At 40.1% G+C, this 27,614-nt stretch overlaps 1 protein-coding gene and 1 pseudogene across 1 annotated transcript; both read left to right on the plus strand.

The window, feature by feature from the left end:
- Positions 1–6,298: 6,298 nt before the first annotated feature.
- LOC102250206 lies at positions 6,299–7,635 on the plus strand (annotated as a pseudogene).
- A 5,268-nt stretch (positions 7,636–12,903) lies between these two features.
- Positions 12,904–13,743, plus strand: LOC102250516 (olfactory receptor 7A10-like). Its single transcript, XM_014537844.1, has one exon. The coding sequence runs from the start codon at positions 12,919–12,921 to the stop codon at positions 13,741–13,743; it is 825 nt and encodes a 274-aa protein (XP_014393330.1). The 5' UTR covers positions 12,904–12,918.
- Positions 13,744–27,614: the final 13,871 nt, after the last annotated feature.

Consider the following 27,614-nt stretch of genomic DNA (forward strand, 5'->3'; position numbering starts at 1 on the left):
CTCATTTTTGGTAAAATTTCTCACAAAGTGGGAATAGAGGGATCATACCTCAACGTAATAAAGGCTATAAATGACAAACCTACTGCCAACATCATACTCAATGGGCAAAAACTGAAAACATTTTCCCTAAGAACAGGAAGAAGACAGGGATGTCTGCTTTTACAACTCTTATTCAACATAGAACTGGAAGTCCTAGCCGTAGTGACCAGACATGAAGGAAACATAAAAGGCAACCAGATTGGAAAGTAGGGAGTAAAACTGTCATTATTCATAAATGACATGATACTGTACAAATAGTGATGCTAATTAACTCAGAGTTTCTCAGCTTCCGCCCTGTTGGCATCTGGGACAGACTGCTCTCTGTGGTGTGGTCTGTCCTGTGAATTGAAGGTTGTTTAGCGTCCCTGACTCCACCCACCCCTCTCCAGGGTGACAGTCACAAATTTCTCTGGACATTACTCAATGTCTCATGGAGGACAAAATCACCCCTGATCAGAACCACATTTTGAATGTAATAACTTAAACATTTTATAGCATTGGTATGACAGCGATCCTATACAATAAAAGGCTAATATGCAAATCGACGAAATGGTGGAACGACTGGTCGCTATAACAAACACTAACCACCAGGGGGCAGATGCTCAATGCAGGAGCTGTCCCCTGGTGGTCAGTGCACTCCCACAGGGGGAGCGCCGCTCAGCCAGAATGTGGGCTCACAGCTGGCCAGCAAAGCAGCAATAGAGGGACCCTCTCCTGCCTTCACAGCAGGGCTAGGACGTCTGACTGCCTGCATAGGCCCGCTCCCCCCTGGCCTAAGCAATCAGCCAGACATCCCCAAAGGGCTCCAGGATTGTGAGAGGGTGCAGGCCGGACTGAGGGGGCCCCCCTCCCCCCGAGTGCACGAATTTCTTGGACCGAGCCTCTAGTTTAATGATAAAGAGTGTAAAAGACCATCATAAGTGTGAGTAGCAGTCACTCTATGAACTCTATGTAGCCACTGAAATAAATACATTGATTCATCAAGCAAACAAACCCAGCAATCTCTTGCCTCTGGACTAAGTAGAATGGGCTCTCAGGTGGCAACAGGTAATTGTTTTTGGCTTCCATTTTCTGTGACCCTCTCTCTCATGCAGGGTCAGCTGGGTTTTGGACTTACAAGGGTAAGATCTCTTACCGGAAGGTCATTATGGGGACATCTGAATTCCTTTCTGAATGGTTGATGATAGAGACTAAAGTTCTGTTCACAAGCAAGATAGCAGGAAGGTGTGAGGTATAAGTCACCAGCCAGAATTGACCTCCAAACAAACAAAGAACAATGACAAATAAACATAACTGTGCTCCTCCCAATCTAAGTTTACACATACTGAGAGACTGGAGATGAGGAGATATTATAAATCCCTGTACCTGCTCCTCAGGCACATTTCCTTCTTGTTACTCCCACTTCTAAGCACACGAATATGATATATTTTATAGCAAGAGGAGGATTAGAGTAGTAGATAGAACAGGCATGTTATTCGGCTGAATTGGGGCTAAGGTAACCACAATGATTCTGTTAATGTTGAAGAGAGAGACAAAAGAATTGGACTCAGAGAGACTTTGAAAATGCTACACAGCTGGCTTAAAGATGGAGGAAGGAACATGAGCCAAGGAGTATAGGCAGCCAGCCATACTAACAGACATCAGAGAGAAATAGATCCTCCACTCAGATTCTAGAAGGACCCCAGCCCTGCACACATCTGGATATTAGTCAGTGAGACAAATTTGAAGCTTCTGACATCCAGACTGTAAGAGCATATGTTTGTTTGTTTCAAGCAACTAGGGTGGGAATACGTTACGGCAGCTATACGACTCTAATATAGACATTTATTCAATAAAACTTGTCTGAGGAACCAAGTTTAAGCCTCTTCACTCATTAGCTTCCCTTGGGTAAGGGCATTTTATGTTAAAAACACACATGAAATAGAAAAATATTTTTAACTAGAATGGAGACATTCCCCCCTCAGCTGGTACAGTGAAGGTCTCACTGCATAAATACAAACTGACTGTGCTTCCTCTGTGGCATTAAGAGTTAAGGTACAATGGGTGACCTTTATTTCTCCATCTATATATCTATGGTGACTTTTTTCTCAGCACCCTATACCTTTGTATAGAAGATGGTCAGTCCTCAATTTATATTCCCAGAATGCATGCCAGAATTTCTCATTACACGTAGAGACTACTGGGGGAAAGGCTGAGTGTGGGGTAGGTATTCCTGTCAATTGTTCCAACAGAGAAAGTCAATGGGTAACAAATCCAAGAATATATGCAGCCCTGCCAATAATAAATCTTTAATTCAAAGTAAAACTATTTAGTAGCCTTTTTAAGACTTATTAAATACTTTTTTCCCCACACAAATACCCAGCATGAGAGAAGATACTGCAATGAATGTCTCACAAATCGCTATTGCAAGGGACCAACTCCCTGACTGGTCAGGATCTTTTCAATAAACACAAAACATGTTTAAATTCAAACTATCTTTGAAATTTTATACAAACACTCTCACTCCACTGGACTGTTCTTCTGAACTAATTTTCTATTACCTTCTTCCTGAAAAACAAATCTTTCCAGATACATTTTCATTTTACTGCAATCATGTTATGCATCTCACTCATTCTACAGTGTCATGCAACTGGACTCCCGTTCTTATCACTTTATTGTTAACTATGGTCCTTATCATACAGATTCAAACAAACACATCTTTCTTAATGTATTACCTAACTTAATTACAAATTATTTCCTTAACACAAAATGCCAACACAGCGAGCTCTTATCTCTGGTCTAGGCTGTTTGGGCTTCCAGGTGACTTAGGTGAAAGTTTTCAGGTTCCATCTTCACTGACCTTTTCCTGATGTACCTGCTGGCCTCCCAGACTCACCTGCATGGGTCTCTGAGAGGAAGGTCTCCGTGTGGAAGTCTGAATTGCTCCCTAGATGGTTGATGATGAGACGGAAGCTCTGCCCCACATGAGACAGCAGGAAGGAGTGAAGCATCAGTTCCTGAGCCAGTTTAGGAATCAAAAGCAACAGCCATGCCCTGTCCCTCAGCGCTGTATAGGCTGAGGCCTGCACAGGGGAGATATTTACAGCTCTCTCTATACCTGCCCATCAGGTACATTTCCCTTGTGTTATTCCAACTTCTAAGCACATGATTTCCCTCTGGGCCTCTGGAATAAGCAGAAAGGAAAATTTTCCTAATGATTCTCTGATCCCAGGTGACCAGGTTGTAAGTCAAGTGTACTCAGTTTTTATGACTCCTTGTCTTGGTCTCGCCTGCTTTCTAGAGGTCTAAAGACCTACTACCCTATCCCATCCCTGACTTCCTTTTTCTTCAAAGTCTGATTGGGGGTGGGACACTGACCTGATGTCTCTGGAAAATTGCTATTCTCCTCTTCAATATGGCAGAACCTGGCTCCTTTGAGATGCAACCCAGGGCGCCACACTCTTTGGGTTCCTGACACATTTGTCCAAATGATGAGGATTTTATACTTATATCACCAGTTAAAAGCTGTTATTTATACTCTCATAAAATATTTATTAACTTTTCTGGCCAGCGTGCCTCAGTTGGTTGAACATTGTCCCATGTACCTACAAGTTGCTGGTTTGATTCCCCATACAGCGCATGCCTGGGTTGAAGGCCTGATCCCCAGTAGGGAGTGTGAAGAAGGCAGCCCATCAATGTTTCTCTCTCATGAATGTTTCTCTCCCTCTCTAAAAAAATCAATAAACTATTATTAAAAATTAAAATAAAACAAATCAGATACAAATTGAACATACCCAGAGAAGTGGGGGAGAGAGAAGGCACAATAGGGAGGATGGGAGAGAGGAGGTAAGAGAGTGGCAACAGCAAGTGCAGAGGACTCCTTTGAAATTTAAAGAATGGCAGCTGTCCACTGGCTGATTTGCACTAACTTTTCTCCTGTTCAAAGAACCAGAGCCACAAACTGACCTACTAACTCATGTTCCAGTATACTCACATAAGATTCTTACATGTAAAACGTAAATGAAATAAATTTCATCATAAGCTGATAATTATTAAGCTGGGTAATGGGTACATAGTTATACTATTCTCTCTACTCTTGTAAATGTTTTAGATAGTCCATAATAAAAATGGTATTTTTTTAGTATTTAGTTCATTTAGAAATCCATGGCAAAATAAATTATTAAACACTTAACTAGTCCCTAGTTCCCTTTGTTTTTTATAAAACATTAAAGATATAGCTTGTTTTCTGTTTTGGAACCTCAAATCACAGAAAGGATAGAATGAATTCTTAACCAGGAAACAATGCCTGTGTTACTTCTCTACCCTTAAAGAAGACAATTAATTCTAGGATCGCCACATGATTCTCTCTCATCATTGATGTTTCTATCTCTCTCTCCCTCTCCCTTCCTCTCTGAAATCAACACAAATATATTTTATAAACAAAAAGAGAAGTTCCTAAGGAGGGGATCTGTTTCCATTCACTGGACACCTTTGCAAGAAGAATAATAGAGTGTAAGAGGCCGTGTGGATGAGGAAGTCCCTGTGCCTGAGGTGACAGCAGTAGCAGAGAGGCCACCTCACTCCTCAACGTGTCTGCCACCACTTCTCCTCACTCTCCCTCATGCTCACCCACCTTGAAAACTGGCTTCATTTTTCTGACTTGAATATTAGAAACAAGAACCTTCCTCGTGGCCTTTGCACTGGCCAGTCCCTCTGCTCAGCACACACTTTCCCACATAGTCTCGTGTCTCCCTTTCTCTCTTTTATTAAAGAAAAAATTTTGAGGGCCCAAAGCTTTTCTTTAAAAATGAAAATAGGGTTTATTGATCTAAATACCAGCCAGGAAAGGACCAGGTCCTGGGACATAAAGTCTAAACCAGCAGCAGCAGAGAGAGGCGGCAAAGAAAGACATGTCCACTGTCCTGGGAGAAAATAAACTGGGGCACTTCTAGGATAGGAGCACAAGAAAGAAATATTTACTACTTTGGATCCATTACAGGCAACAGTCCTGAAAGCTCATGCACGTGCAGGCTGCAGTGGCATTGAGTGTCCCTACAGAAGTTGAATCAAAGTTCCAACATACAATGAGGAATGTGAGCAGTGTTTTATAAGTGGGCCCACAGCTTCGACCTGGTTGACTACTATTATCTTTTTATCCCACTCCTTGGCTCAGTGCTATTTAATTTAGGACATCTCAGATTTTTCCTGCTCACTTTTAAGGTCTCTGTTCAAATGTCACCTTGCTTACAGATCTACCTACACACCCATGAAAAATGGTATTCTCTAGCCACTTTCTCCTTTAGATGTGCTGTCCTTTTCTACATACCACCGTCCACCATATGAAATAATTTATTATTTTATCATTTGCTACTGCATTCTTTCTCCCTCATTGGATTGTAGAGACTTCTGTTTTTCAGCACCCTATTCTCACAACCTGGACAGTGCCTAAACATGGTCAGCACTCAATTTACGTTCCTGCGAAACATGAAGAAATTCTCATTAAAAACTGTTGAATACATGAACCCCCTCAGATACATAGGTGATTGGGACAAATATTCCATATCAGGGGTAGCACTGGATATCTCCTAAAAGGGACCATTGAAGTATGGTAGCAATCATCTCAGGTAGAAACTATAGTTTAATTTTAACCCTGCTGTTTGGCTTCTGTACTTATTTGCTTCATTTAACAATAGAAAAGTTATTTTGATTTTCTGAATTATATAAATCATCCCATTTGATTAAATACCCTATTGATTGTAATGTGAAATCCCATTGGTTGTGGTCATACTGGTCTTAGAAAGCACATTTTCCTTTACCTGGGAAGGACAGCACAGTTATCGCAAGGTCAGAGGGCTCCAGTTAACGTGTCCCTGTTGACTCAGTGTTCTGGAGACCCAAAACTGTAATTTAGATAACATGCTGCTTCTGCTTCTGTAAAATGATTTTTGCAAATCAGGTTCCTCATTCCAAACCTTGGGATGTAATCAATACCTTTGTGACCTTTGCCTATATAAGTCTGGTTTTGTGACCATCTTATCACTATGATATTTGGGAGAAGAGTGAAATGGCCCCTCATAGTCCTGGATTGCAATAAATGTGATTTTTTAATTCGACTTCTTGAGGCGTCCTTCTGTGATTCGCGGGGTACATTACAAAACAATACTAAAATTAATTTCTTTGTTGTAAAATATGAAATATAGCATTTTAAATATGTGAGGAATGCAACTCTGTGAAAATTAGTCATGTTATTTTCATCTTTCCTGGTAGTCACCTTCACCACATGGAACCTGGGAATGTTACACAAATTTCAGAATTTCTTCTTCTGGGATCTTTAGAGAAACAAGAACTGCAGCCCCTCAGATTTGGGCTTTTCCTCTCCATGTACCTGATCACTGTGTTGGGAAACCTGCTCATCATCCTGGCCATCAGCTGAGACTCCCACCTCCACACACCCATGTGCTGGAGTCGTTCTCAGCATCTACTAGGGTTCAAGAAATCTGACAAAGGGACTGTGCATAAATGGATTAAGGAGACTAGACAAGAAATATAAATTTGAAAGGTCTTTTGGAGGGCCAGAAGGAAACTTAGTTCAAGTAACTAAGCTCCTGGAATCTCCACATCCAAGGCTTTTTATTCACACATTTTGACCTGTAGCAAAGCAGATATACATATCAAAGGTAAGGCCTGGTAAACAATAAAGGACCATCAGGTTGGGGGAAACTTCCCTCAGCTGTTTGGCAACAGGCAATAATATGCAGATCTTGTCCATCAACCTTTTGATGGGCCTCCTGCATTTATTATGCTAACTACTGTTCCTAGCCTCCAGCACCCACATACTTCTTCCTCTCCAACCTGCCCTTGCTAGACATCTGATTCACCTTCACCACCTTCCCAAAGATGCTGTGGAACAACCAGACACAGAGCAAAGTTATCACCTATGAAGCCTGCATTACTCAGATGTATTTTGTCATACTTTTTGCTGAGATGCATGTTTTCTTCCTCACTTGGAAGGCCTATGACTGTTTTATGACCATCTGCTACCACCTGCACTGCATGGTCACCATGAACCCTCGGCTCTGTGGACTGCTGGCTCTGATCTGCTGGATCATGAATGTCCTGCACTCCTTCCTACAATGCTTAATGGCATTACGATGGTCCTTCTGCATGGACATGGAAATCCCTCACTTTTTCTGTGAACTCAGTCAGATGATCAAACTTGCCTGTTCTGACACAATTTTAACTATCATGGTGATGTATTTTGTAGCTCTCCTGCTTGGTGCTGGTCCTTTCTCTAGGATCCTTTACTCATATTCTAAATTAGTGCCCTGCACAAATGGAATGTCATCAGCTCAGGAGAAGTATAACACTTGTGTGTCTCACCTCTCAATTGTCTCCTTATTTTATGGTACGAATTTAGCTATGTACCTTAGCTCTGCTGCTACCCACAATGCACATTCAAGTGCCACAGCCTGGGTCATGTGTTCTGTGGTCACACCCATGCTGAACCCCTTCATGTAAAGTCACAGTAATAAAGACATCAAACAGGCTCTGAAGACATTCTTTGTGAAGGAAACTACAAACAGGCCAGTTGTCCTAAGACTGAAGATGTGCCCATGATGGCAGAGGTCAAAGGCTCAGAGTCACACATCATGATGATCTTCAGACTATGGAAGTAGAACTTGCTCTTTCCACTTATTTTCTGGAATTTCTATTTCTTTAACCTCATCTTCACTATTCAACATATAACTCAATTAAGTTCTCTGCTCTCTCAGATATTCAACAACTTTTCTCTTTGTTGTTTTTCTACTTTCCTAAATCTATTTTCATCCTGCATCAGAATATTTGGAAAATACTATTTACCTAATGAGACAACATGGGTATTTTTAGAATATTTTTCCTCAAATGACATATATCATACCAAATAATTTTTTTTTTTTTTACTAAATAATCATCCTGAATTGCACTACTCTTGTGGAAAAGCTGCACTTAATGACCAAGGCAATTTCTACCATTTTGTATGATTTAAAAATCTGAGACCTCTGCTGTTCACTTTTATGACTGACATTTCTTTGTATATCACTGTCTCAACTGCTGTTCCTGATAATGTAGATTCTGACTTACCAGTGTGTTTAATAGCTGGTCACTGGGTTTTATTCTCCTCATTGGAATCCTGTTCTCAGTGTTCATAGACCTACCTTAGCCACTTACAAAATGATTATCAAATCCATGTCTCCAAGAGGACTCTTCATTGAAAGATAAATTTTAATAAATAGGTTGACCTAATACCACCTTAAAATCACAGATGAATTTCAATATGGAGCAAATTTTTAAATCACACATTGTATTACTATGTAAAATGTTTATTCTTCATACTATGCATCTATTCATTGGAATATGGAGAAATGATACCCATTTGGAAAGGGGTTTATACATATGATTGAAGACTGGTTGGTGTTTCTCTATATTTTATTGGGTTGAAAATTTTCAGTGCTTTCTATAATGCGACTCTTTTATTAACATAAAGAATATAGATTCCTTCCCTCTAAATTTTTCATAAGAATGGAAGGGATGGTAAATGATCATTATCAGTACATCTCTATTGTGCTCAGGATAATATTTATCCTTTATGATCAAAGAATGACTCAGGGTTGTATGACACAGGGTTGCCAGTTTTCCTACACACATACGTGTTCTTTCCACTTCTCCTGCTTACAGGGAAATGAACCTCCAATGAGTTTTTATATATAGTTGTCTTAAATAAACTAACACAGTAACAATGAATGCTGTCTTCTAAAAATAAATAAATAAAATAAAAATGGTAAGCATCCTGGTTGGTTGGGTGTTGTCCCAAGCACTGAGAGGTTTAATTCCTGGTCAGGGCACATGCCTGGGTTTCAGGCTCTATCTCAAATGAGGGGGCATGTAGGAGGCAGCCGATTGAAGTTTCCATCTCTCCCACTCCCTCCCTTTCTCACTCTAAAATCAATAAAAATATATTTAGGGAGAAAATAGTTATTCTACCTTAAAATATCTAATTTTATTTGCGTCTCCTAACTTTTTTTCTTGATTAGTTTTATTAGAAATCAGTATGGTTTGGATTTATAAATTCTGTTTTTCTGTTTTTAAAGCCATCAATTCCCGTCTTTGTCTTTGTTATAAACTTAATCTGCTTCCCTGAAGCTTGTTTTATTCTATTAATGAATTCAATTTATTCTCATGCTTTATTTATTTATTTTTCTTTATTGATTAAGGTATTACATATGTCACCTTATCCCTCCCATTGCCCCCCCCCCCACCTCCCTGCTCATGTCCTCACCCCCCTAGTGTCTGTGCCATTGGTTATGCTTATATGCAGGACACAAGTACTTTGGTTGATCTCTCCCCCTTACCCCCACCCTCCCCTGCCTTCCCTTTGAGGTTTGACTGTCTGATCCATGCTTCTCTATGCTTTATTTTTATTAACTGAAAATTTTAAGGATGTTTTTCATCTGAGTACAACTTTCGTCACACCCCGAGTTTTGACATACAGAGTTGTCATTGTAAACTTTTTTCCCCCTAAATATACTTGTATTGATTTCAGAGAGGAAGGGAGAGGGACAGAGAGATAGAAAAATCAATGAAGAGAGAGAATCATTGATGGGCTGCCTCCTGCATGCCCCCTCCTAGGGATCACATCCGAGGCCAGGCATGTGCCCTGACTGAGAATCAAACCAATCGAACCGTGACCTCCTGGTTCATGGGTTGATGCTCAACCACTGAGCCACACCAGTTGGACTCATGGTAATGTTTTAAATAGTAGTTTGAATAATTCTGTTCTGACCAAGTTGTACTTGAGGAGATTGCTTAAAAAATTCCCCCATAAAGTTTTTTTTTAGTTGAGTTTTATGGCTTTGTAGTTAGAGAATATATCTGAATTTTTTCTTCTGATGTTTTGAAATATGTGGCTAAGAAGTTAACTGACTTTTGTCAATGTTCCATGGATGCTTTAAAAGGAGATGTATTATTTGTTATAGGCTAAAAGTTTGATATTTATCAGTTAATTAAAACAGTTTATAATTCAGAAAAAAAGAGACCAAGTGCCAATAAAACCAACAGCAGATAACTACTGTCCTCACTTATATTTACTTTGATTATTATATCACTAAGCTATTGCTGTATGACAAGCCATCCTACAGGCAAATTATTAAATATAATGCCATTATTACCAAGTGAGATTGCATGTGAAGGAGTTTTTCTGAGCTCTGCCAGTCTCCCTATGAGTCTGTGAGTCTCTACATGTGTTTCTAAAGCTCATTCATGATGTTGTGTGTGGCCATGGTGATCTCCTTTGAAGCAGTACATCATCGGTTTAACTTATTTCTATATCTAGTTTTATCTTCTATTTTAAAGAAAACAAATAGTACTGAATATGAATTACTTTATTTTACTTCTGTGGTTCCAATATCCTTGAAACTTAGCTTTTCTCCCAGGTAGTAGAAATACCCCCTACCATTTCTCAGTGTGAATCAGCTACCTGAGCTCTAGATCCTAGGCTTTTTCCCTTCCATGTTTTTTTTTTTTTAAGTATAATTACATAATGTAAACTGAACATGATAAAAATCCACTATTTGATGAAAAATGTCATACAAAAATTGCAGTCCATACCTCATGTTTCTATTTGTATATGTCAAGAAAGTGCACAATAAATTTTAATGGCTTCTTATAGTAATTGCTAAATATTTAATATACCTGAGCCTAAATTTCTATTGAAATATGGCTATATATCTCATCTATTGCTTGCAACATTCATCATGGGGATAGTAAATATAACTTCAGAGGAATATTTTAAGCAATAAATAAAGTATATGGCCATATTTCATCGAGCCAAAATAAAGTGTGTATGTATATGTGTGCTTATTCATTTACATTTTTATTTCAAACAAACATACCGACTTATATGTACACAAACACAGATTCATTTATAATCACATATTTCATGTTGAAAGGAAACTTAAGAGAAATGTAAAGAGGATAGAAATGTAAAGAATGAATTTTTGAATTAACATAAAATTAAAAGATGTAGAAATTTAGGAATAAAGACTTAAAGTAAATGGTAGGCATGAATTTAAATGATGAATTACTTTGCCTATTTTAATGCCCCAAAGGTATCAAAATCTGGAGCACATTTACAATTATGCAATAAGAAATTCTCTGTCAGCTAAAGAGGCTGATATCTCCATACTGATTACACATTTCCTTTACTTAAGGGGGGATTACAACTCAAAATGCCTTTACCCAGGGAAAGATAAATGAATGAATTGAGACACTTGATCTCAGCTTCCTGAAGAAAATTTTCATTGGATAAAGGTGTATTCACTTTTTAATGCTAATGTAAAATTACCACGCAAGTGATTTAAAACAAACACATTCATGCTCTTACAGTTCCTGAGGTCAGAAACCTGAAATGGGTCTCAGTGGGCTAAAATCAAGATGTTTGTAGGGCTAGGATTTTTCTGGAGGATACAGGGAAGAGTCTATTTACTTTCCTACTCCAAGCTTAGATTAGAGTGTAAAATAATAGAAATATGTTTCTTATAACTAACAAATATTTCATAGTGAGGGACTAAATGGCAGCTCTTAACTTGTGATATAAGGAGGAAATGTCAAATTCTTCTGGCTTGTGTGTCATGAAGCCTTGTGTGTAATACTCAAAGTTTACATCAAAGGAACTTAGTTTCCCCCTTTGTTGAAAAGAAAAATAGCAATTATCTGTAGATATTAGGGGCTGTGTCCCTATAAAAAGTCAATATTTGGAGATTCAAGTTTTCTAATCCATACTACATCCTCAGTCTTAAATTTGAAAAAATTTTAAATCAGGGTTAAGATAAGGTGCTGAAATGTTAGTCCTCTGAAACCCAACAAATGTAATGGGAAAGAACTAGTAAAAACTGGACTCACTTGAATCTTAAGCTTGTCTTTTGGGAACAGTATCTCCAGAAAAACATTCCCTTCTGCCCAGACCCACAGGGAAATCAGGTGATTAGAAGTTGCAGTAACAAGACAGAAATGCACCTAATGAGCAGACATAGGGAGCTGTAAATATCTCCTCATCTCCAGTCTCTCAGCATGTGTGACCTTGGGCTGGATGGGACCTGGTTGTTGCTTTTGGAATCCTAAGTTTGTCTAGGAGACCTGTGCTTGCCTCCTTCCTGCTGGCTTGTCTGGGCAGAGAGCTTCAGTCTCTATCATCACCCATCCAGGAGGTTGGACTTTCCATGGAGACCTTCCCCTCAGAGTTCCCAAACAGGTGAGCCCAAAAGTCCAGTAGGTACAACAGGAAAGGGTCAGAGAGAATCAAAGCCAAGCACATGTACCTGAGGTCTCTTGATAGGCACCAGCCTATGGTTGTTTATTTACCTGATTAACAAATTAATGACTAATTTATGATGCTAAAAAATGAGCATTGAACTAATTGCGGATAAATAACTGATGGAAGACCAATTTTCAGCATCTCACACACTGAACAGTGTCTGGAACATGATCTACGATCAATATACATTCCTCAAATGCATGAAAGATATTCTCAATAAAGCTGCAATATGTATTATGTTTGAAGAACAGGTTGATGGTAGAAAAGAAATTCTATTGAGAAATGCCAATAGAGATACCATAATGGGGAATAAATCACATGCCAGAAATAGAAATTATTTTCCTGATAATAAAACATGAAAATGTCATTTATTCTCAGTTACTAATGCTGGCTAATGTGACAATTAGTTATTCATTTTTTTTCTATTTTTGGGTAGTCACGTCCTGCAACACAGGAAACCAAGCAATGGTACACAAATTTCAGAATTTCTTCTTCTGGGACTTTCACAGGCACTGGAGCTACAGCCCCTCATATTTGGGCTTTTCCTCTCTATGTACCTGGTCACTGTGTTTGGAAACCTGCTCATCATCCTGGCCGTCAGCTCAGACTCCCACCTCCACACACCCATGTACTTCTTCCTCTCCAACCTGTCCTTGGTAGACATCTGTTTCACCTCCACCACCATCCCAAAGATGCTATGGAACATCCAGACACAGAGCAAAGTCATCACCTATGAAGGCTGCATCACACAGATATATTTTTTCATACTTTTTGCTGGCTTGGACAACTTAATCCTGACTGTGATGGCCTATGACCGGTTTGTGGCCATCTGCCACCCCCTGCACTACATGGTCATCATGAACCCCCGGCTCTGTGGACTGCTGGTTCTGCTGTCCTGGATCATGAGTGTCCTGAATTCCTTGCTAGAAAGCTTAATGGTGTTGAGGCTGTCCTTCTGCTCAGACTTGGAAATCCCCCACTTTTTCTGTGAGCTCAATCACGTGCTCCAACTTGCCTGTTCTGACACCTTGCTTAACAACATTATAATGTATTTTTCAGCTGGGCTGCTATGTATTTGTCCCCTTGCTGGGATCTTTTACTCTTACTCTAAGATACTTTCCTCCATACGTGGAATTCCATCAGCCCAGGGGAAGTCTAAAGCATTTTCTACCTGTGCATCTCACCTCTCAGTTGTCTCCTTATTTTATGGCACGCTCCTAGGAGGATACTTCAGCTCTGCTGCTTCCCAGAGCTCACACTCAAGTGCAGCAGCCTCGGTGATGTACACAGTGGTCACACCCATGCTGAACCCATTCATCTACAGTCTCAGGAACAAGGACATAAAGAGGGCCTTGGAAAGATTCCTTTGTAGGTAACCTTTTCAGGAGCCCACTGTACTAGGCTGGAGAATTGCCCATGAATGCAGGATTCAAATCGTCAGGGCCAGAAGTTCTGATACAAATTAATTCAATATTTGGACCATATGAAATTGGAAATTCTCATTTATCTCATAGGTTAACATGAATTACTTTAGCATAATTTATTATCTTATGACATATTTCATTCCTAGTAATTTTTCTGTTGTTTTCCTTAGAGAATAGTCGTGAATTATACTACCCCTACGGATAAAATTATACTTGGCTACTGAGGTCATTTGCATAACTTTATTTTAGAGGAAACTCTGAGACCACAGTTTTCACTTATTTGTTCCTTGTTATATTCTATAGCATTACCTTTGCTGCTCTTATTGGTAATGTAGTCTTTGACATGCTAGTATGTTTTATAGCTGGTCTCCTGGTTTTATGTTCTTCATTCTATTAGTCATCTCTTTGACCACATGCCTACCATAGCCACTGGCAAAAATTGACTATCAAACACATGTTTCTAAGAAGAATCTACATTTTAATAGATAGATCGGTCTAATATGGTTAGAGTCAGAGATGACCCTAAGTGTGATGAAGCAATAATAGCCATACAATTTTTTTCCTGTACAAAAATATTTTTCATGGCACTTATGTACTTAATAAAGTGTGGAATATGCTGTCCATGTGTAAGGCTCCTTATTCATTGGGGTGAAAGATTATGTGGAATATTTTATGATTTCTTTCTGAACTATTTCATAGTTTTTGCTTTAAAACTTTCTTTTTATATGCTTTTTTAAAGTGAGAGGGAGAGAGAGAAACATCCATATGAGAGAGAAATATTGATCGATTGTCTCCCATACACATTCCAACTGGGGATCCAATCCACAACCTGGAAATGTGCCCGGACTGGGAATAGAACCAGCAACCTTTCTGTGCATGGGATGATGCTCAACCAACTGAGCCACACAGGCCAGGGCTCCTTGAAAGCTTTAAATGTGCTCCCTACTAATGTGACTCTTTCTAGTGTTCTAAATTCACTATCTCCCCTTTTCTAAATTTTTTCAAATGCACCAAAGGTAAAGTGAGTGAACACTATCACACAATCAGTATTTTTATACTCAGGAATATCTTCAATCTTTTTTTAAAAGTATATATTTTTACTGATTTCAGAGGGGAAGGGAGAGGGAGAGAGAGATAGAAACATCAATAATGAGAGAGAATCATTAATTGGATGCCTCCTGCACTCCCCTACTTGGGATTGAGCCTGAAACATGGACATTCCTTGACTGCAGTCGAACCTGGGACCATTCAGTCTCTAGGCCGGGGCTCTATATACTGAGACAAACCAGCAAGGGCGATATCTTCAATCTTTATGATCAAAGGCTGAATCCTGCCCTGTTATGTGCAGATTTTCTTGCACAAACATGCATGTCCTTCCATCCTGTCTTGACTGCCTGGAAGGGAACCTCAATGGAGTCACTTTTATCTAAAATGCATTGGAATTACAGTATGATTGTGAGTGCTGTCCTCAAAAATCAGTACAAATGCCAAAAGTAAGAAGTAGCAGATTATTATAATATCCCTCAGTTCTTTTTGCTTTGATTATAGTATCAATTCACTATTGCTATATAACAAGCCATTCTAAAAGCAAATAGTTTAATATAATTCCTTTATTTTCCAATGGGTTTTTATAGTGGGGTGGTGTTCTCATCTCTGCTGGTCTCATCATGAGTCTGCAGTCAGCTATGGGTCAGCGGGGGTGTCTCTGCTGACCTTTCTAATGTATTAGGGGCTCAGCTATGGTAACGGATCTAGGGGGGGAGGGGGTGTTTGGCTGGAATAAATGAGCTCTGTCCGCATGTCCTCTCCTTCTCTGGAATTCCCCCTGGGTTTGTTCACATGGCTCAGCCAGGGTTCCATGTGAGATCATATTCAATTGGCCAAAAAAACTAAAAAAACTTACCATTTCTAGGCTGAAAAGATTTAGAACTTTTTCCTTCCAGATATCTTGAGTCCAGAGACTTAACTCATTGATTAGCAGAGCTAGAGAGCTGTTCTTTTTTTTGATAACCATCTTTTTTGGCACCCTTCTGTGGATTGCTTTTCTTTTCATTGAGCTGGCCTTAACATATCATAACGATTTCCAATCTGATACTTTTATTTGTGGGGTGTCCAGGTCGTGACGGAAGGAGATGACATTTGAATTGCACATACAACAGAGAAATGAGTATTTGAAAGAGGAGAGAGAGTTGCTGACCTTATGCTCAGTGAGAGATGCCAGTCACAAAAAGACAACTACTGCATGGTTTTCACTTATATGACATATCTAAGGTAGTCAAATTCAGCCAGGCCAGTGTGGCTCAGTGGTTGAGCATCGACCTATGAACCAGGAGATCGTGGTTCAATTTCTGGTCAAGGCTCATACCTGGATTGTGGGCTCCATCCCCAGTGGGGTGTGTGCAGGAGGCAGCCAATCTATGATTCTCTCTCATCACTGATGTTTCTCTCTCTCTCTTCCTCACCCTTCTTCTCTGAAATCAATAAAAATATATTTACAAATAAGAAAAAAGTTGTCAAATTCATAAAAACAGAAAATAGAATGGTTGTTGCCAGGTGTGAGAGAAGAGGGATTCAGGAGTTAGTGTTTAGTGGGTGTAGAGTTTCAATTTTGGAATATGAAAAAGAAAGGTTTGGAGGGTGTTTGCCCAACAATGTGAATGTACTTAACACTACTGTAGCACACTGAAAATGGCTACAGTGGAAAATGTTATTATGTGTTTTTACCACTTAATTTTTTTAATAAAAGGAAGTTCTCACACCTGCTACAGCATGAACGACCTTAAATACATTATGCTGAGTGAAATTAACCAGTCATGAAAGGACAAATACAATATGACCCCACTTTTATGAGGTCCTTAGAGGAGTCAAATCATAGAGACAGAAAGTAGAATTGTAGGTGCCATGAGATGAGGGAGGAAGATGGGGACCATGTTCCAGGTTGTGAAGATGAGAAAGTTCTCGAAAAATGGTGGTGATGGTTGCATGTGAATGTACTGAATGGCACTAAACTGTCCATTTAAAAAGTGGTTAAGATGGTAACTTTTATGTTATGTGTATTTCATCACATTTGAAAAAATATCCAAGGCAAGATGCTATGAGGGTCTATGTACTGTTTTGTTTTCCTTTTCACCCCGACCATAGCCAGGTAGGAAGGAAAATCTCTGATGCTTTAAAGGCCTAAGATTTGGGGTTTGCTTGTTACTAGAGCAGAACTAAGCCCATCCGGACTCAGATGTGCAGCTAACACTTGAGTTCTCTCTGGTGTGTGCTGATGCCCTCATCTGTGAAACCCAGAATTGGGACTATGATGAGAAGTGAGGCACTTGCCACAGGAGCAAAATTTAAGGGGGCACCAAAGAACTCAATAGTCGAGATGACTATTATTTGGATGCAGTATTTTGATAAAATGAAAATTAATGCAAAACATTCATGATTATCGAAATAGTAAAATGTTGAATTAAGATGGGGTTTGTCACAGCAATGTACTGAGACATTGTAGAACAGAGGTGCAGGGAACAACCAATCTTAGCTCCTCATTTGTCTCACCATAGTCACTGCTCTGGTGAACAGCCAAGATGCTCTGCCTGGGGGCTTTCTATGGCCCCTGTGGCCCCAGGTCAGAATTCATAGGGAGTTTGCATCCCTGGGAATGACCCTCCCCCAGGGAACAATCAATCTTAGCTCCTCATTTGTCTCACCATAGTCCCTGCTCTGGTGAACACCCGAGATGCTCTGCCTGGGGGCTTTCTATGGTCCCCAGGTCAGAATTCATAGGGAGTTAGCATCCCTGGAAATGACCCTCCATCACTTTTGGTGGATCAGTACCCCAGCTCCCTCACTTCTCAACGGTGTGTCCTACACACTCTCTCAGAGGTCCCTGGAGGGACTGAGCCCCAGGTGCCCACCATAGACATGTGCTCATTCAAACTCTCAGTAATTGCTATCTTCACCTCCCTATCTCATGTCTCTTCTTCTCTACTCAGGCTTTCTAAGATTCCTTTATAATAAAATGTTTGCACTCAATCCTTGTCTGAAGCTCTGCAGTCAGGAAAAGCCAGCCCAAGACAGAGGTCTATTACAGTTTTATTTCACACTAGCAAACTCTGTACCTCTAGTTTCACCTCCTAATCTTTGGCCAAATCTGTTGTGTTAGTGATTTATTGCTATGCAACAAAATTGCCCCAAATGCAGGGGCTTAAAATAACAGCAAATACTTATGATCTCAGAGTTTTTGTGGGTCAGGAATGAGGTATGGCTTCTCTGCTTTCTTTGCTTCAGGGTCTCTAATGGGCCACCATGTCAGCTGAGGGCTTGATGAGGGAAGGGTCCACTCCCAAGTCCACTCAGGTGTTGTTGGCAGGCCTCAGTTCCTCACTGGCTCTTCAGTAGGCAGCTCTCAGCTCCTCACCACATGGGTCTCTCCACAGGGCAGCTCACAATGTGACAGCAGGTTTCACTAGAACAAGAGACAGATGGAGACAGAGAGGGATAAATAGAAGGAGTGAGAGGAAAAGGGATGGGAGAGAAAAAAAGATGAGGTGGGGAGAAAAAGAGAGTGTTGGGAGCAAGATGGAAATCTTAATCTTGTATAACCAAATCTTAAAAGTGACATCTCACCTCCTTTGTCTTACTCTACTGTTAGACGTGAGTCATGAGGCCTTGTCAGCACTCAAGAAGAGGGCATTACCCATGGATACCAGGAGGTAGAATTATGGGGGCTGTCTTGAGGTCTGTCCAATGATTTTCCCCTTTGTATGTATGGTGACACCACCAGCTCAGTTGTTCAGGACCCACGTGTGGTGTCATCCTGTCTATAATGTATTCTAACTTTGCTCCAAATGGCCTTTCTAATATCACCTTCTTCCTTCATCCTGTCTTGGCCTTCATTTTCTTCTTAGAAGCTCAGTCCCACCTCAGTACCTTTGCACCTGTTGTTCCCTCTGCCTGGAACTCTCTCACCCCAGACATCTGCATGTCTCCTCCTTCACAATCTTTCACAGGCTGGTGTCCTGGTGTTGGTGGGGGCTACAGTCTCATCTGAAGTCTGGATCAGGGAAACATCCACTTCCTTCCAGATTTAGCTTTAACATGAACTCTTTAAATATGCATTCCTGGTCCACTATTTAGTCCTGTACAGTAAAGAGTTAACTTAGAGGGCTTGGGGCGCTTTAATCTTTTACCCAATATAAACAGCTGGCCTAGGGAGGGCTGCAGAGCAGATTCTTGTGGATGACCTGTTGCTCCCCTATATTGCTGGCAGTATTGGAATAAATGCTCAGATATGATTCAACCCTGTCTCTGCTTCATTGGCTCAAGTAGTGACAGGCAGCACGGACTCATTGATGTCCGGTTACATATGTATGTGCCCATCTATTCACAAACCTTTGTGAAAAATCCAAATGTAAACAAAGCAGGTGAAGTCCCTGCTCTGTTGGATCATGCAGTATAATAGTGAGGGCAGAGAACAATGAAGTAAATGTGTGTTTAAAATAATGTCCTCAGGAAGAATCATATGAAGAAAGCTATTCAATATAAAGAGATAGAACTGTCATGGTGTGGGCAGGACTTATAAGGCATGGTCTGGGGAGGCTTTGCATGTTGGATGAAGACCTGAACCATGACCAGAATGTGCCCCCCTGGTGTGTCAAAGAAAAGATGAAAACCAAAGCCTGAAATAATACAAAAGGTGCCACGTAAGAAAAGAGAGAAGGTGGCTAACCTCATTCCCAATGGAACGCATAAAAGCAAATTGGTCATATGACTATGGAATAGGTACAGAAAACAAATCTTTTACTTCTTACTACTAAAAACATCTGACTTTTGTTACGCTTTATGTGTTTGAAGTGTTGGTGTGTCCCTTTACTCGTTACGAAGATGTACAATAAGGAAGGCACTTCTGTCTTTTGGACAAGCTTATTTTTGATGGCATCAATGGAATGTGTGAAGGGTTTAAATGCTGCCAGACCCAAGAAGAGTATTCTTCCTCACAGTCTCTCACCTGAGTTTGTTAAATCTCTATTCCTCCTTTATTTCATTCTTTGCCCACAGATCTCTCTCTCCTCTCCCTTTATTGAACAAATTTTTGAAAATGTGTGATTAAATACAGGGCAGAAAATGGCCATCCCAGTAAGAAACCCCAAGTTTATTTGTCTAGGAAGGCTTACTATTTGTAATTTGAGGAAACATTTTTATATTGGACAGGAGAAAGATCACTGATCTGACCAACTTGTGTTGTATCTATTCCTAACATCATCAGTATGGCTGGGGTGAGCCAGACATGGGAATAACTGGGCCATGATGTGGTGTGTTTTGTGTGTGTGTGTGTGTGTGTGTGTGTGTGTGTGTGTGTGTGTGTGTGAGATTTGTGGATGTGAGCAGTCCTTAGACCACAGGTAGCTGCACTCATACATTCCAAGGTGGCTCTTACAATATGAGGCCAGAACTCAATCAAGGGAAGGTACTAAGAAGGGGATCTGTTTCCATTCACAGGACACCTTTGCAACAAGAATAATAAGAGCATAAGTGGTAGTATGTGTGAGAAGAAACAAGTCATCTTTTCTGTCAGAAATCAGTTTAGACAGTCGCCATGTTGGACTGCATACCTTGGCAGCTGCCATGTTGGCTGCATGACTTCCAGCTCCCCTGGGGGCCGCCATCTTGAAATGGCAAAGGACAACCTCTCCCTCTGAATTAGCCAATTGCGAAGACTGTGTGCCTGGGCTCCAATCAAGAGTGAGGGACAGGTCACATGTGTCACGGATTATAAAGCTGAGCAGACCACCTGCTTGGTGTGTGCATGCTTCCAGACCTATGTGCGCACCCTTCTATGTAGAAGTAAAGATATTGCCTTGCTGCCTGGCTCCTGAGTATGTTTTGTGTTCTACCAGGACCCCTGAATTTGGGGGCTCGCATTATTTCTAACAATTTGGGGGCTTGTCCGGGATGCCATTTGTTATCACGGGTGAATTGGACCCCTCTCCTGAGGAGGCATGCCCCCTGCCAAGGTTTGGCAGCCTTAGTGAGGAGGGAAAGCCATCACCCCTGGGCCGACGATGAGCTCGGGATCGAGAGTCAGCCAGAAACACAGAAAGGGCCCAAGCAAGACCCGTGGCAATCAGGTCATCTCATGCATGAGCCAAGATGGGAAATTGGACTGAGTACTACTTTGGTGATTGGGTATCCTCAGAGATCAGGCATATGTGACTAGGATGTGTCTCGGACATAAAGCAAGTGCAGAATTCTGATCTGCAGATCCATTCTCCTACAAGGGAAGCAGCCAGAGAGGGACGAAGCAGATCTCGGAGAGTACAAGAAACCTCCAACATGGGGGACTGAGTACATAGTCACAAGGGACCTGCTGAGGATGGGAAACAGAAATTATAGGCCTAGGGAATACATTCCCCCGAAATAGTCCATTGGGAGAATGCTGAGATTCTGGGGAGACAAGTTCCCTAACCAGGGACAGAAGACATTGCTCTTGGTGTAAACTTTTAGCGTTGTGTGCACCTGTATGAGAGTGTTTGTTGATGTTTTATGTCTCTTTGTTTTTTGTTTAATTTGTTTAAAGATGGGGCAAGTCCTGCTTTGGGGAAGCCCAGTTATGTGTGGTGAGCCTGAACATGTGACAGAGATTGCAAGAACGTCCCAGCAGCTGCAAAAATCCTTACTCTTGGGGATTCATTCTGCTCTCCCCGGCAGGGTGTTGGCCTGCTAAAAACTCTTAGCTAGTGAGATTTATGTCTGTATGTCTGTGATACAATTTTGGCTAACTTTTAGGGACTTTAATTTTCTCTTCCCTGATTTATGATTTTGCTGTACTGGGTTGAAATTTTAAGATTCTAAGGTTAATTTAAAAGTATAAAATTTGTGAAGGTTGCAACCCAGGGAATTAAAAAAAAAGGCCAAGCCTAACAAACCATTATCTTCCCCCACCTGAGGCAAAATGAGAGGGGAAAATAAAAAAAAGAAGGCCATTTTACTCTGAGCAAAAGCCCAGAGGTTTCCAAGCAGGAGAAAGGGAGGCAGTACTTGCCGAACTCAGCAGGGTGGAGAAATTTGCAAAACCCCACCCAGTATCACGTCCATTAAACATCCGGTTGGCAGCATTGATATTACAGGGACAGGGACCTGGATGGGACCAGAAAAGGGACCGGTATGGGAAGCTGATATGTATGCTATTTTGTTGTATTGAAAGAAAGCTTCAAAACTTCGTATGTCAAATTTGCTGAAGGTGTTAACATCATAGATATTTTTATGCTTAAAAATGTCGAATTTTGTGCCAAAAAAAGAGCATTTGCAGAACGTTTTATTTTTTTAATATTATTTTTAAAAATTATATTTTATTGATTTTAGAGAGGAAGGGAGAGGGGGAGAGAGATAGAAACATCAATGATGAGAGAGAATCATTGATTGGCTGCCTCCTGCATGCCTTCTACTGGGGATTGAGTGCGCAACCCAGGCATGTGCCCTTGACTGGAATCGAACCTGGGACCCTTCAGTCCGCAGGCTGACGCTCTATCCATTGAGCCAAACCAGCTAGGGCTGCGGGAAGTTTTAATTCACTATTTTATTTTGAAGAAAAAGTCATCGTATACTTCGGGAAGCTTATAGTGACATGCTCCATCTCAATATACTTGTGAATGCTGGCTTCAATGCTTTAAAAGTGATGATTTTGATGGGAAAGACAACGAACTTCCAGGTTAAGCAAAAAAGTTTGAAGACCAACAATTACAAGCATTATTGGATGAAGATGCGTGTCAAACTCAAAAACAACTTGCAGGAAGATTAAATATTGCTCAGCAAACAATTTCTGATCATTTACAAGAAATGGGAAAGATTTTAAAGGAAGGAAAATGGGTGCCACATCAACTGAATGAAAGACAAATGGAAAACCAAAAAGTCATCAGTAAAATGTTGCTTCAATGGCACAAAAGAAAGTCTTTTTTACATCGAATTGTGACTGGTGATGAAAAGGGGATTTATTTTGAGAATCCCAAATGCACAAAATCATGGGTTGAGCCAGGTCAACCATCAACATCGACTGCAAAGCCAAATCGCTTCGGAAAGAAGACAATGCTCTGCGTTTGGTGGGATCAGGAAGGTGTGGTGTATTATGAGCTTCTAAAACCAGGTGAAACTGTTAATACTGATCCCTACCAACAACAAATAATCAATTTGAACTACACTTTGATCGTAAAATGACCAGAATGTGCGAGAAGACACAGCAAAGTACTTTTGCTCTATGATAACGCACCATCACACACTTCAAAACCAGTTAAAGACACGTTAAAAGATCTTGCCTGGAAAGTATTAACCCACCCACTGTATTCACCAGACCTTGCCCCTTCAGATTACCACTTCTTCCGATTGATGGCACACACATTTTCTGAGCAGCACTTCAAAACATTTGAAGAAGTGGAAAATTGGGTCTCTGAATGGTTTCCCTCAAAACAAGAAAAGTTCTATTGGGACGGTATCCATAAATTACCTGAAATATGGCGGAAATGTGTAGCTAATGATGGACATGACTTTGAATAAAGCACTTTTGATGTTTCTCTTGAAATTATCGTGTTTTCTTTGATTACAAAATCCACATTTTTAACCAGTTAATAGTCAATCCGCATTTTTTTAAAAATATATTTTATTGATTTTTTACGGAGAGGGAAGGAGAAGGATAGAATTAGAAACCATGGGTGCTTAAAAAGGAGATGTATTATTTGTTTAAAGGCTACAAATTTCAATATTTATCAGTTAATTAAAACAGTTTATAATTCAGAAAAAAAAAGAACTAGTGTGGACAATAATCAACAGCAGGTAACTACTGTCCTCACTTATACTTACCTTGATTATTGTATCAGTAAGCTGCATGACAAGCCATCCTATAAGCAAATTATTTAATACTAGAGACCCAGTGCATGGATTCATGCACTGGTGGGGTCCCTCAACCTGGCCTGCTGGGATTGGGCCGAAACTGGCTCTCCGACATCCCCTGAGGGGTTCTGGATTGTGAGAGGGTGCAGGCCAGGCCAAGGGACCCAACCAATGCATGATCAGGGCCGGGGAGGAACCACAGGAGGGCTGCAGGGTGTGTCAGGCCCATCTCACTCAGTCCTGATTGGCCAGACCCCAGCAGCATGCTAACCTATCAGTTGGAATGTCTGCCCCCAAGTGGTCAGTGTGCATCATAGCGACTGGTCAAAGGACAAAAGGTCAGACACTTTGCATATTAGGCTTTTATTATATAGGATAATGCCATTATTACCAAGTGTGATTGTGTGGTGGGGAGCTTTTCTGAACTCTGCCTGTCTCTATGAGTCTATAGTCAGCTGTGAGTCTCTACATGTGTTTTTAAGTCTCATTCATGTTGTGTGTGGCCACGGTGATCTTCTCCCTTGAAGCAGTATATCATCAGTTTACCCTGTTTCTATATCTACCTTTATCTTCTATTTTAAAGAAAAGAAAGTGTACCGAGTGTGAATTGCATTATTTTACTTCTACTGTTCCTATATCCATGCAACTTTGCCTTTTTCCCAGGTAGAAGAGATACCTCTAGCTACCTGAGCTCTAGATCCTGGCTTTTTTCCTTCTAGGTTTTTTTGAAGTATAATTACATAATTTTGACGGAACATGGTTAAAATTTACAATTTGATGACTAAAGGCATACAAAAATTGCAGTCCATACCTCATGTTTCCATTTGATGTTTTATATTTTGTAATCCTTAAATGAGAATATTTTTCCTTTGATTTTTAGAGACAGTGGAAGAGAGGGAGAGAAACAGAGAGTGAAACATCCACGTGAGAAAGACACATCTATTGGTTGCTTCCTGCTTGCACTCTGACCAGGGCTGGGGATCGAGCCTGCAACCGAGGTACATCCCCTTGACTGGAATCAAACCCAAGACCCTTCAGTCCTTGGGCCGATGCTCTATCCACTGAGCCAAACCAGCTAGTGCTCATGTTTCCATTTGTATATGTCAGAAAGTATACAATAAACATTAGTGGCTTCTTATAGTAATTGTTAAACATTTAATATAACTGAGACTAATTTCCCAATGAAATATGGTCATATATCTCATTTATTGCTTGCAATATTCACCATAGGGATAGTAAACACAACTTCAGATGAATGTTGTAAGCAATAAATGAGATATATGGCCACATTTCATTGAGCCCAAATAAAATGTTTCAAGGTAACGTGTGTATGTATATGTGTGCTTATTCATATACAATTTTATTTCAAACCAACCCACCCACTTATATGTACACAAACACAGATTCATTTATAATCACATATTTTATGTTGAAAGAAAACTTAAGAGATGTATGAAGAGGATAGAAATGAAAATAATGAATTTTTGAATTAACATAAACTTAAAAGATGTAGAAATTTAGACATGAAGATTTAAAGTAAATAGTAGACATAAACTTAAATGATGAATTACTGTCCTATGTTAATGCCTCAAAGGCATTAAAATAGGGAGCACATTTACATTTATGCAATAAGAAATTCTCTACCCCCTAAAGTGGCTATCTCCAAACTCATTACAATTTTTTTTTTTTTTTACTTAAGGGGCGATTACAACTCATAATGCCTTTACACAGGGGAGGCTAAATGAATGAATTGAGACACTTGATCTCAGTTTCCTGAAGAAAATTTCATTGGATAAATGTGTATGTGCTTTTAAATGCTAATGTAAAATTACCATCTGAGAGATTTAAAACAAACACATTCATGCTCTTACAATTCCTGAGGTCAGAAACAGTAAATAGGTCTCAGTGGGCTAATACCAAGATGTTTGCAGGGCTACATTTCTCCTGGAGGCTACAGGGAAGAGTCTATTTACTTTCCTACTCCAAGCTTAGATGAGAGTGTAAAATAATCTAAATATGTTTCTTATAACTAACAAATATTTCACAGTGAGGGACTAAATGCCAGCTCTTAACTTGTGATATAAGTAGACATGCCTAATTCTTTTGGCTTATGTGTCATGAAGCCTATTGTGTAACACTCAAAGTTTATATCAAAGAAAGTTATTTCTCCCCCTTGTTGAAAAGAAAAATAGCAATTTTCTGTAGATATTAGGGGCTATGTCCCTATCACAAGTCAATATTTGGAGATTCAAGTTATCTAACCCATATTACATCCTCAGTCTTAAATTTAGAAATCAGGGTTTAGAAAAGGTGCTGGAATGTTAGTCCTCTGAAACCCAACAAATGTTATAAGAAAAAACTAGTAAAAACTGGAATCACTTGAATTCTAAGCTGGTCTTTTGGGAACACAGAATCTCCAGGAAAACATTCCCTTCTGTCCAGACCCACAGGAAAATCAGGTGATTAGAGGTTGATGTAACAAGACAGAAATGCACCTAATGAGCAGACATGGGGAGCTGTAAATATCTCCTCATCTCCAGTCTCTCAGTGTGTGTGACCTTGGGCTGGATGGGACCTGGTTGTTGCTTTTGGAATCCTAAGTTTGTCTAGGAGACCTGTGCTTGCCTCCTTCCTGCTGTCTTGTCTGGGCAGAGAGATTCAGTCTCCATCATCACCCATCCAGGAGGTTGGACTTTCCCACGGAGTCCTTCCCCTCAGAGTTCCCAATCAGGTGAGTCCAGAGGTCCAGTAGGTACTACAAGAAAGGGTCACAGAGAGTCAAAGCCCAAGCACATGTACCTGAGGTCTCTTGACAGGCTCTAGCCTATGGCTGTTTGTTTACCTGATTAACTAGTTAATGACTGATTTATGGTGTCAAAAGGAGAAGTGAACACTGAAATAATTGCTGATAATTAACTGATGGAAGACCAATTAGAGGTGGTAATCTGAGGCATAAAGTGATTCAAGTAGAAGTAGAATGTGTACTCTGAGTTTTGCAACTAAAGGGAGTAGGAAAATAGAGTAGTGGGTATGGAGGGATGTCCAGTCAAATGAGGGAAGTTCTTTATTTATTTTTTAAAAAATATATTTTATTGATTTTTTACAGAGAGGAGGGGAGAGGGATAGAAAGTTAGAAACATCGATGAGAGAGAAACATTGATTCAGCTGCCTCCTGTACACTCCCTACTGAGGATGTGCCCACAACCAAGGTACATGCCCTTGACCAGAATCGAACCCAGGACCCTTGAGTCCGTAGGCCGACGCTTGATCCACTGAGCCAAACCGGTCAGGGCGGCATTTCTTTATTTTTATCATGGTGTCTGTTCAACTACGTTTCCATTGATGAGAAAGATCCAGGTCCAATATATTTCTTGAAATATTACCTTACAACTGTAGTTCATAAGACATACATTCCACAGGATCTTCTTTTACTCTGGTATTCAATTCACATGAAAAAGAATATATGATAAATAACAAGAGTTATGCTAAATAGTTTAACTTTGCAATGACTTCATTTTCTATGACCTGAATATATTTGTGGGTTAGTTATTCATTTGTTTAATCTCTTTTAAGTCATCTGTAAAGTCTTGACATTTGTGTAGTAGGGTCAGAGTATTTTTATTCCTGTTTTTGATTGCATTCTTCCAAAAAAGGAATTGGAGGTTTTTTCAACCACTTTGTTGTTTGTCATTGATATCTTCACAGGTGTATATCTGGGCAATTGTGTGTGTTTATTAATAGTGTGGTATCAAATCTGTCACTCAGTCATATTGTATTCTCTCCATTGCTTTTTCTAAATTTTATTTTATTTTTTTAAAAATAATTCTTTATTGTTGAAAGTATTACATGTGTCCCCTTTTATCCCCCATTGACTACTTCCAGTCCCTCTTCCTCCACTACCCCCACCCCCTGCCCCACCTCCCCCCCATTGTCTGTGTCCATGGGCCATGCAT

This window comes from Myotis brandtii, unplaced genomic scaffold, assembly GCF_000412655.1.
Source record: "Myotis brandtii unplaced genomic scaffold, ASM41265v1 scaffold1834, whole genome shotgun sequence".
NCBI classification, from domain to species: domain Eukaryota; kingdom Metazoa; phylum Chordata; class Mammalia; order Chiroptera; family Vespertilionidae; genus Myotis; species Myotis brandtii.

Coding starts and splice junctions, on each gene's coding strand:
- LOC102250516 (XM_014537844.1), top strand. CDS start 12,919: ATGTACCTGGTCACTGTGTTTGGAAACCTGCTCATCATCCTGGCCGTC.